The following is an 11,340-nucleotide window of genomic DNA, read 5'->3' as shown; positions in this document are numbered from 1 at the left end:
CTGCTGAACACACACACTTGCACATACATATACACACTCTGTGCACATACACAGGCTGGGCCTGGGAACATCTCGTCACACCATTCATTCTGGTCATTTCTTGCAAAGGCATCCCAGCCTGGGGGCCGTTGGGGGACTGAGGGCAGGGGGATATGGCCATAGGGCTCAGATGGACTGGGAGGAGGGGGGGAGGGTGATGCATTAATTAATGGCTCCGTTAATTAATGTCACGTTGCTTGTTGCTTTCTCAGTGTGTGTGTATGGTCCATGCCCACTGCTGGTGCCAGGGTGGGCACCCGTGCTGTACACCCAGCCTAGATGCCAGCCATGTCTTGCAGGGGCGTGTGTGTAACTGTAGTGTAGTCAGGTGCTCAATGGAGAATATAAAAATAAAGAAAGAAACATATACAGATAAATTAATATATATTTTAAGTTTAAAAAACAGAAAAGCAGACAAAGCAATCCCCATCAGGTAGCTGTCAAACCCCCAGCTGGGTCTGATCCTTCTCATCACCCACCCGACCTGGCTGTCCCCTCACCTCGGGCTCGGGGGATCTGTGGGGGACTGGGGGGCCATTTCCTTTTATCTGCCCTTTTTTTTTTGGTTGTTCTATTTTGTACAGACAAGTCGGAAAAACAACAGCGACAAAAAAGACAAGAAACTTTGTAAAATATTGTGTGTGTGATTCCTTGTAAAATATTTTCAAATGGTTTATTACAAAAGATCAGTTATTAAATAATGTTCATATTTTCACTTCAAATGGTTCCCATACACTGTCTCTGCCCTGGAGTGAGGACTGGGTGGCTTGAAGACAGGTGGCCATGACCTCAGAGCCCCACTTACCACTTAATTGGGAGTGAAGGCCATAGCAATCCAGGTCTCTGGTGGGTGGAGGGCATGACGCTTCCCAGGCCTCCTAAGTGCTAGATCCTTGACATCCTTTGTCTTGTATAATCTTCTCAAAAGCCTCCAGGAAAAGCTGTCTTTAAAAAAAAAAAAGTCTCCCAGAGGCTCAAGGCCAAGACTGTGGAGGAAAGAAGATGGAGATGAGATGCAGGCTTCTAGCCAATAGGATCAGACTACCAGGGCCTACGCAGGTCCTCCAGGTGGAGCAAAGAGTGAATACCTGGCCCAAGTCCATGACTTCGTGCCTGAGGGCCAGTGCTGCTGTCCAGAGGAGACCAAGGTCTGGCCCACCCACAAGCATGATGGCTGCTCCTTCCCAGCCCAGGGGAGGCCTGGTGCTGTCAGTGGCCACTGCTGCTCACGCTGGAACACAGCTCTGAGTCCATTTCAGCAAATCTCGGGCCTCCCTCTGGCAAGCCCTACACCCTTGTTCATTTTAATCCCAACTCTCTTAATAGTCAATCCTATTCTGTGTGTGACCTTCGAGTTTCTTTTCAACAGGAAAGACTTATAACCACCAGTGCAGAGATTTCCCAGTACTACTGACACTTGCTCTCTTACAGTACACACTCCACACTATGCACTCACCCTGTGCTGAGTACTCATCACACATTAGAGTTGGATATTAGTTTATCTCCATACCGCAGATGAGCAAATTGAGACTTAGGAGAAATCCTTTCTCCCAGATGCAAGAAACCAGCAAAGGTTTTGGAAATGAGGTGGCCTGTGGCTTGGGGACCTTGGATGCTAAATAAATAACCCTCTGGAAGGGTTGGCCACAGAGCAAAGCCTAACTAGCAACCCCTGAGGCAGCTCCCGTGCTCTGCAACAGCCCCAGAGGTCCTGGGGTAGACCTGCCATGTAAAATACAGAACATCCAATCAAATTTGGAATTTCAGATAATCAATGAATATTCTTCAGTATGTTCCCAACATTGCATGGGACATAACTATGCTAAAAACTGAAGACATGCTTATACTGAAAAAATTATTCATTGTTTAACTGAAATGCTAATTGAGTGCCCTGTATTTTGATTTGCTATATCTGGCAACCCTACCCTGGGGTGGCATGCAGCAGGAACCCAGAGCCCAAAGATAAAGGAAAGCAACATCTTTTGTGATCTGGAAGGCTGTGCACACATCGGCAGTTGTATTGAGATCAGTGGCGGAAAGGAAGGGATTCTGCACTTTATAAATGTACTTTGTCATACATTTATTTTAATTATATGCACATTTAAAAAAATAACTCAATATTCAAAAAACAAAAATCAGTTTTGCACAGGACACAACCTACCTGAAGCCACCGTTGCAGTGAGGTGGAGGCCCAAGGCCAGCCTGACCCAAGTTTGTGGAGAGACCTCTCTTCATCAGGATCAGCGATTGACTGTGGTGAGGAAGAGAGTCACTAAGAGAAGTCCAGTCTCACCCCTTTGGGGGCTGGAGATCCGAGTTCCAGTATGGGCTCCACCTCATTTGTAACAAGGGCAGCCTGGGCAACACACTCACTGAGCACACAGGGTGGACTGGCATTGTACACACCAGTCCCCTTGGATCCTCACGGTAGGTCCTGTCATCATCTCCATTTTACTGTCCATGAAACTGGGTTTCAACAAAGTTCGGGAATTTGGCCATTGTCACACAGCCGCCAAAACGCAGAGCAAGAATTCCAACCTGGGTCAGGCACACACCAGACCGCGGAAGTTCCAGGAGTTCGCGCCCCCTGGACCATCCAACATTCTTACCTGCACACATGCCCACTAGGACACACCCACTCAGATAAACAGGCACACACTGAGCCAATCCTTCCGGGAAATTCAGCACGCGCGTGGCCTGCAGCTGTGCTGGCGCTGGTACCCGCTGCTCTCCAGAGGTTAGCGATGCCCGTTCACCCTCCCCCACCTCTGGAGAACCGACGGAAACGGTCCTGAGAACTACAACTCCCAAGCACACCCTCCTCTTCCGGCGCACAGCCTCCTGGGACTTGTTGTTCTACCCAGAACCCTGATATCCGCCGGTCCCGGCTCCGGCCGAGGACTTCATGTCCCAGCATGCCGCGGAACCGCAAGGCCGACGCTCAGAGGGCATCCTGCAGCCTCTCCGGGCGCGCAGGCGCAGCGCCGCTGTTTGTCGGCGCCTGAGAAGGGAGGAGGTACGGTCGAAGCCGAGGCCGAGGCGGAGCTGACCAGGCTTGACTCCGGCCCAGAACCAGCCTCCAGTCCCGCGTCGACCGTAGGGCCCCAGAGTGGATGGAGAAGATCGAGCCCTGAGATCACCGCCATTCCGGTCGGCGCGGTGGCCACACAGAGCAGGCAGTCAGGCGTGCCTAAGCTGCCCAGGGTCTTCCCTCAGATCCCCGGCGAGGGGCCTAGGCCCCGGCCCCGCGACCAGGCCCGGCTCTGCTCTTTGGGACTGGAGTCGACCCGACCGGAAGTGGAGCTTTCACCGGGGCCATAGGCCAGTGACTAGGTCGGACCCGGGCCTCCCGTCGGGGCCGGACTGGGACGAGGCCCCGGGGAGGCCCCTAGCCCACTAAACCCTTTCCTAAGGCCGACGCCCGCCAGGAAGATGCAGCGCGCCCTACCGGGCGCCCGCCAACACTTGGGGGCCATCCTGTCCAGCGCCAGCGTGGTGGTGAAGGCTCTGTGCGCTGCGGTACTATTCCTCTACCTGCTGTCCTTCGCCGTGGACACGGGCTGCCTGGCGGTCACCCCAGGCTACCTCTTTCCACCCAACTTCTGGATCTGGACCCTGGCCACCCATGGGCTGATGGAACAGCATGTGTGGGATGTGGCCATCAGCCTGGCCACAGTGGTGGTGGCTGGACGTTTGCTGGAGCCCCTCTGGGGGGCCTTGGAGCTGCTCATCTTCTTCTCAGTGGTGAACGTGTCTGTGGGGCTACTGGGGGCCTGCGCCTACCTCCTCACCTACATGGCTTCCTTCAACTTGGTGTACCTTTTCACTGTCCGCATCCACGGCGCCCTGGGCTTCCTAGGTGGTGTCCTGGTGGCACTCAAGCAAACCATGGGGGACTGTGTGGTCCTGCGAGTGCCTCAGGTGCGTGTCAGTGTGGTGCCCATGCTGCTCTTGGGGCTGCTGCTGCTGCTGCGGCTGGCCACACTGCTCCAGAGCCCAGCGCTGGCCTCCTATGGCTTTGGGCTGATCTCCAGTTGGGTGTATCTTCGCTTCTACCAGCGCCATAGCCGAGGCCGAGGCGACATGGCCGACCACTTTGCCTTTGCCACCTTCTTCCCTGAGATCCTGCAGCCTGTGGTGGGGCTGTTGGCGAACTTGGTGCATGGCCTCCTGGTGAAGGTAAAGATATGCCAGAAGACAGTGAAGCGCTATGATGTGGGTGCCCCATCCTCCATCACTATCAGCCTCCCAGGCACAGACCCTCAAGACGCAGAGCGGAGAAGGTACTGTGGAATCTTCCAAAACCTTGTCGAGCTAGGATAGTATCATTAATCAAGTCACATTCCATCTGTTGAGGTGCTTGCTGTATGTAGGCTGGCAGCCTACAGTCAGATGTTGGGGCGGATTCAGAAAGAGAGAAAAGCCAGCTTGTGGCCTGGAGCTCAGCATTTAAGTGTCTGGGCTGCAGGAGGTGCTTTCCAAAATTAGGGAGTAAAAGTGGCCTTTCTCACCACTCAGGCCGCTTAAGTTTCAAGAAATGCCCTGCTTCCTTTTGAGCTGTGTGAGGGGCAAATGGAGAACCAGGTACATGTAACCCTGGCCTTGTCTCAGAATCTCCAAATCCTAGACACTGGTCCTGTGGGAGCCAGAAACAACCTGCTGGTCCTTCTTCCCCTGTGAGAGAGGGACAGAGAAGGAGACATGGGATCCTTAAGAGATGGTCTGGGCCACCCTAGTTTCCAAACGCTGGACTACACCCTCTTCCTGAGCCTTAATTCAGATGTTGTGCTTCTCTGCCGCTTATTTATTGAGAGGGAAGCCTGGGGTATAACTAGACTTAGACACACCCCCTCACCCCCACCACCCCCGCCTACTCTGGCAGGCATGTGTCACCAAACCCAGGGGACAGCCACATGACCCACCGAGGGAGCCTGCTGACCACACCAGGAAGTGGAGACAACCTTTTCGTTATCTGTAAACCAAGCCATCTGCACCATCAGGAATCCCAACTGAATTATTCACTGAATGCACCTTGGCCAGGGCAGGACAGATCTTTTTTAATCCATCTCTCTCTCTCCCAGGTCTGTGGACTTACCAGAGTGGTCACAGCTCTGTTTCTAACATTTTTTTTTTTTTTAATTTTATTATTTTTGGCTGTGTCGGGTCTTCATTGCTTCGTGCGGGCTTTCTGTAGCTGCGGCGAGCGGGGGCTACTCTTCATTGCAGTGCGCAGGCTTCTCTTGTTGCAGAGCACAGGCTCTAGGCGCATGGGCTTCAGTAGTTGTGGCTCGTGGGCTCTAGAGCACAGGCTCAGTAGTTGTGGCGCACGGGCTTAGTTGCTCCACAGCATGTGGGATCCTCCCTGGCCAGGGATCGAACCCGTGTCCCCTGCATTGGCAGGCGGATTCGTAACCACTGCGCCACCAGAAGCCCCCTCAACATTATTTTTGAGTGTTTTTTTTGATGCAGTTACTTGAGTAGTGAAATTTAGAGCAGGCTCTGTTCATACTGTCTGCATTTGTCAAAGCCTTCTGCTTTTGCTCACCTGTGAAATGAGTTCTTAGCAGGCAGCTTTATGAATTCAGCTGGAGTTGTCCCTGTGCTTACTCTCCACCGGGGCTGTGGAGTGTGGGCCACACCCCTTTCTTGAAGGAGTTTCCAGCTGGGGAAGGCCACAGATTACTATGGTCCAAGGTGGCAGGTGTTGAAAAGTACACACGGCATGCTGCAGAGCTTAATTGTGGGCTCTACAGTTTGTGTCTCTGTGGCTGATGAATCCTAAAGACCGAGGTCTCTATTAACCTTATCCAGTGGAGGAGATGCGGTCAGGAGGGCTGGGCCTGGTAGAAACTGAGCTGTCCTCAGAGCTGTTCAGGTGATCCCAGGCCACAGTGGTGGGCCCTCCCCCAGTGAGAGATCTTGGATTGTTAGGGCTGGCTGAACATTCGAAAAACCTCTACGCAGCCCCAAGAAAATGGACAGGTGGAGGCAGATTGGGGTGGGGGGGTGTGAGGAAGTGGGTTCTTGGCATAGTCTTGTGGTTGTTACCTTGCTTGGGGATGGGGGTTACTCCGTTTGACATCTTGCTGCATGCCATTCCCTGACCCAAAGAGCTAGTGATAGTGGGAGGCAGGGGTTCCTATCTTTGACCCTTCTGAGGGAGTGATTAGCATGCCACCATCTCTCTACCTTGGCAGGCTTTAAACAGAATTGACAAGGCAGTCTCCAGAATGGGAGCCTGGGTAGCAGCATCCTGTCTGTGCCAAGTTGCCATGGTGCCAGGCTGGAGGACAGGGTGGAAGTGTGCTGGGGCTTTCTGTGCCTATGTTGTTGTTGTCCCTCTTGTCATGTTCCCTGGCATGGTGGAGATTTTGGTTTTCTGCTGGAACATGGAAGGCTATACAGGTCCCCCATGCTGGTGGCACAGAGTTGGAGGCATCAGGGGTCCACAGTGACCACTAGTAGAAGTGTTACCTGGCAGCATGGGCATCCCAACTCCTGGTGGGCAGGGTCCCAAGTGCACGTATGTACTTTCTTGTAGCGAACTTTCCCACCTCCCCTCAGAGTGGGGTCTCCAGGGGTCTGCCCAGTGAAACCAGTAGGCTCTGGCCTGTGCCCTACCCACATGGATTGTTTCTCCTTCCTCTCCTCCTGCTAGGATGCTGTGTGTTCCTGCTCTAACACAGGTCCTGGTGGGTTTGGAGATTCTTCTCGGAAGGAGAATATTAGAGTCAGTTAGGAGGGGTGAGCTGACCCAGGTTGGCCCTGCTTCCCAGGCTGAGAGCCAAGGCAGGTGCTTGAGTTCCAAACTTCCCCACAGACCCTTGCCATGAGGCTCAAAATACTCCAAACAAGGAGAGGGAGAGAAGTAATGCCTTGAATGTGGTGCCAGTGCCCAGCAGAAACTCACATGTCCAGGGACTTGCCCTTCTACCTGTCTGCCCAGGGACACCAGCTTTGCCCAACCTTAGGCACCATCCTCAGAACCATTCCTGGGGCTGGCCTGTGGGCAGGCTGGCAGGCACCCAGCTGGCCTTCTCAGCCTGGAGGTGCCCCAGCTATGGAAGGAAGGCCCTACAGCCTTTGGGTCCTCATTCTGATGGCAGAATGTGCCCTAATCCAATCCCTGTGGAGCCCTGGGCCCTGTATGGGGAAGGAGAACCCATAGGGTTCTGAGAGAGGAGTGTGAGCAGTACGGCATGTCAGTTTCCTGGGGGAAAGAGTGCAGGGCATGAGCCAAGTTCAGATCCCGAGTGACCTGTCATCTTTCCCCTGGCCCCAGGCAACTGGCTCTGAAGGCCCTCAACGAGCGGTTGAAGCGAGTGGAGGACCAGTCCGTCTGGCCCAGCATGGAAGACGATGAAGAGGAGGCTGGGGCCAAGGTGGATAGCCCCCTGCCGTCAGACAAGGCCCCCACGCTCCCAGGGAAGGGGCCTGTCCCAGAATGCAGCCTGATCACCTTTGAGGCAGCTCCCCCAAAGCTGTAACCCTAGACCACCTTGAGTGTAGCACCTCTTCTCCCAAGCCCCCCTTGACACACTCTCAGCTGCTCCAGGGCACTGACTGCTCTGAGGAGAGGGAAGAAGGCCTGCTGGGGGTTGCCACAGACTTCTGCTATTTCTCGCCAACACTACCCGGGATTCTTGCTACCTGGTTCCAACTCCAGACAACCACTATGCCAGGCATGGGGCCTCTGAAGCACAGCCAGCCCAGGCCATCTGAGGTAAGACTGTACCTCAGCAGGCAGCCTCAAGCAAGTGGCTGCAGGGGCACTGGTGCCATGGCTCCTAAGCCAACCCTCACACCTGATACTGGTTGCCGAGAGCCCTGAGCCAAGGCAAGGATTTGCCAAAAACATTCTGGGGGTCCAGCCAGTGCAAGAGCCAGTGCAGGGCTGTACATCCCTGCCCGCCCACAAAGAGACTACATTCATGTCAAGATTTCTGATTCCCTCTGCTGTGGCCATAGCTGCTTCTGGGCCAGAACAGTCACAGCTCCCAGGTATTTTCTACAGGACCGCTTGAGTGGGCAGCCAAGCCCAGCCTCGCAGTATCAATAAAGCAGTTCTTTGAGGTATGGCTCCTGGGCTCTGTTAGACCACCTTGTGCAGCCCCCTCATCATGCTCAACTGCAGAGTTAGACAGGGACTTAACTCTAGGTTCAAGGGCTCGGTCACCAAAGCTACTCCAGCTGGATAAAAAGCCCATTGCCCTCATCCCCTTCCCCCCATCACACTCCCCCTTGCCTCACCACCACATGCCCACTGTCAAGCAGTCTTCCCAGAGCTGTCAGCTCAGGCTCTTACTTTCTGCCTCCCTGCACTACCTGGTGAAGGAGGCCCTGCCTGGAGGACCTGATAATTAAGCGCCTCTCTATCATAAGGAGTTGTACTTATCCATGGCTCACCTCCAAGACAGAGTGCTCAGGGCCTAACATCTAGGGAGGCGGCCCATCCCCAGCTCCCATCCTGTCATTGCCCAGATTTGACCACCACAGTCTAGAAACTCCAACATAGTCTCCCAACATAGCTGGGAGACTGAAATACACACAGCCGCACCACTCACAGCTACAGCCCTCGGGCCTGCTAGGGCCCTGGGTGGCATGGGGTGCTTAGCCAGATCCAGGGGGCTAGTGTGCCAAGAGAGCTTTAGCCCCTCAGTGAGCAGCCAGGGACGGGTCCCCATCTTGCCCAGCTGCCCATTTTTTCATGCTGATGGCATTAGCAAGAAGCACTGCTGTGATGAACAGCCATGTACATAATCTTTGTATTCTTATTTTTCCTCACAGAAATGGAATTGCTAGGGCAAAGGCTGTATATTTCAACAGCTTTTAATAGATACTGTCGAGCTGTCTACAGAAAGTTTATATCATTTACACTCCCACTGGCAGAGTATGAGTGCCTGTTTACCATTTATTTTTCCATAATCTTTTTTTTTTGGCCGCGCCTCACGGCACGTGGGATCAAACCCACGCCCCCTGCATTGGAAGTGCGGAGTCTTAACCACCAGACCACCAGGAAAGTCCCTTCAGTCTTTTTTAAAATTTTATTTTACTTTTTTTCTCTTATCTCATTTCTGGACATACCAGCACAAGTTGAGTTGCTGTGGGCAGGGGGCAGTCTTGAAACCCAACTTCATCCAGACACATGATCCATAAACTCCTCTGGGATGGCAGAGAAAGAAGGAAAGGAGAGGTACTCCAGCATGAGGAGCAAGTAATAGTGTCACACAAAGGACTCCGGCTACCCGTGACCGCACCAGTGCCTGAGGTGTCCCGTGACCGAGTCAGCTGAGAGAGTCCAGGAGGTCTCAGCCCCGGCTACCGGCTACCACAGGGGAAAATCCAGGCTTCCCCTAGTTCTGGGAAGAGCTCACGGCTGGATCCTCTTGCGGTACAGGTAGGCGTTGCTCACCTGGTTCATAATGACCAAGCTGGTAACGACAGGGCATAGCACAGCCAGGTACCAGACCCCACCAGTGACTGTGGCAGTGAACCAGAGTGAGCACATGCCCAACAAGAGGCTGGCACTACCCAGAAGGTAGCCCACCAACCCAAAAGTGGCATGGTACAGCTTGAGCTTGGCCAGGGGCCATCGAGGCAGCAATTTGGGGTAGAGCAGCCCCACCCCACCTGAGCACTGCAGCCCTGCCCACAGCACAGCTAGCAGCCCTGCCCGCCCATGCCACGTGGCCAGGTGGGCTTTGCCAAGCTGTTCCTTGTGAAGGATGACAAGGCCCAGGCCCAGCAGTGCACACAGCAGGGCTAGCAGCTGCAGAACCCAGTGGCAGCGTGCTCGGCCCTTCCGCGAGAGGGAGCGCAGCAGCGAACTCTCAGGAGAGAATACCAGCAGTGCCTCGGTCATCAGGAAAGAGAACTGGGGAGACAGGGATGGGACACTAAATGAGAGTGCTGCCCAGCAGAAGGGAAGAAAGCTTTAGATATAACCTAAGCTGCCAGCTAGTGTGGGCAGATTCCGCTTCATTCTCTCCCCACTAACGAGTATCTATTTGGTGGCACAAGAGTGGAGAACTCCATCTGGGACAGAACATCTGCTCTGAGTAACCAGCAGGAGGCACCTCTCCACACTGCTTCTGGGTGCTATTCTGAAATGTCATCTCTGCTGTGCTACCCAGCAAACACAAGTTTTGAGATGTGGCAGTTATAAATGATTCACAAGCTTTGTTTTTCTGATACAGGACTGGATACAATTTCTTGGCAAGAGTTGGCCATGTGGGTGCACTGTTTCGGGAAAATTAGGTGCATCACTATAAATTAAGGTGAAAAGGGACACAGGTATACCCAAATGCATATTCTAAGCCTCCTACCTGGAGGTGGACGAAGCCTCATTTTGTGCTTAGACAAACCCATTTGCCCTACACCTCGAATACTCTAGTTCAAGCGTGGGATATAAACTATAGGCAGGAGTTGGAGCATACAGTGCATCCAACCCCACATCCCATTACTCCAAACAGATATTAAGTGTTCATTAACATTTAGAGGGCGCTAAGACCACCACCCACAGCTATGCTCCCTCCCATCCCTAAGAGCTGGCCAGGCCCACTACTTACAGCCAGAGACATAAGCACGGGGTGCCAGGAGAAGAGACCTGGAATGAGAAGAGGAAGCCTTGTGAAGCTGAAGCAAGAAGAACACAGCCACGCCAATCCCCACAGGCTGAGGAGTATGAGTAGTTCATTGCCCAAGGAGGTTCTGCCAAAATGCAAGACCCCTCTTGCTGCAACATACTGACCTCATACCTATCATCTCTTCCTGGACCCTCCCTGGATCAGAAGCCATGCTTTGCCACTCCTGTGGCAGTCCTCCCTCCTTCCCCCTGCACTTTGCAAGAGGCAGCTAAGTGGAGCACAAAGACAAGAGAAACCAGGTACTCTATGGGACCTGGCCAAGCTGGCAGAGCCCCAACTCTCATCTATTCCACCCCACTTATTCCTCCAGCATAGCATGTCCCTCAGCCAGCCAGGCTGAGAGTCAGACCCAAGGCTTACTATCGCCCCTGCTCCCCAGGAAAAGTGACACTTTCCTTCCCAGAAGTCAATTATGAATACTTACTGGAGCCAGGCCTGGCAAGTACAGCCACAAAGATGGTGAAGCCCAGGGCCACGATGTGGGCAGCAGCCCCAGATGCAGTGCGCAGAGCTCGGTATATGTGCGACTCGGTCTCCACAGAAAGGGCCATGGTCAACCAGGCCGGCTGTAGCCTAAAAGCATAGCAGAGTAAGCAAGGGTCTCTGGTGCCCGCTGTCCACTCCTTTCACTGGAGCAAGGGTTGCGGGGCAGGAA

The 11,340-nt window shown here is 53.6% G+C and overlaps 2 protein-coding genes across 2 annotated transcripts in view; one reads left to right on the top strand and one right to left on the bottom strand.

Annotated features, from left to right (window-relative positions):
• Positions 1 to 3,028: 3,028 nt before the first annotated feature.
• Positions 3,029 to 8,117, top strand: TMEM115 (transmembrane protein 115). The gene is made up of 2 exons (XM_007451812.1): positions 3,029 to 4,322; positions 7,322 to 8,117. Exons 1-2 carry the CDS (start codon positions 3,472 to 3,474, stop codon positions 7,524 to 7,526), a joined length of 1,056 nt encoding a protein of 351 aa, XP_007451874.1. The 5' UTR covers positions 3,029 to 3,471; the 3' UTR covers positions 7,527 to 8,117.
• Positions 8,118 to 9,109: 992 nt separating this feature from the next.
• Positions 9,110 to 11,340, bottom strand: part of CYB561D2 (cytochrome b561 family member D2) — a 2,966-nt gene continuing 735 nt past the window's right edge. The window contains exons 2-4 of the mRNA XM_007451810.1: positions 11,110 to 11,251; positions 10,608 to 10,645; positions 9,110 to 9,913 (exon numbers count right to left, since the gene is read on the bottom strand). Of these exons, the coding sequence (XP_007451872.1) occupies positions 9,410 to 9,913; positions 10,608 to 10,645; positions 11,110 to 11,236 (669 nt within the window). The 5' untranslated portion in view covers positions 11,237 to 11,251 and the 3' untranslated portion in view covers positions 9,110 to 9,409. The remainder of the gene's footprint in view (positions 9,914 to 10,607; positions 10,646 to 11,109; positions 11,252 to 11,340) is intronic.

This window comes from Lipotes vexillifer, unplaced genomic scaffold (assembly GCF_000442215.2).
Source record: "Lipotes vexillifer unplaced genomic scaffold, Lipotes_vexillifer_v1.1 scaffold500, whole genome shotgun sequence".
NCBI lineage: Eukaryota > Metazoa > Chordata > Mammalia > Artiodactyla > Lipotidae > Lipotes > Lipotes vexillifer.
This window is presented reverse-complemented; position numbering and strand designations above follow the sequence as displayed.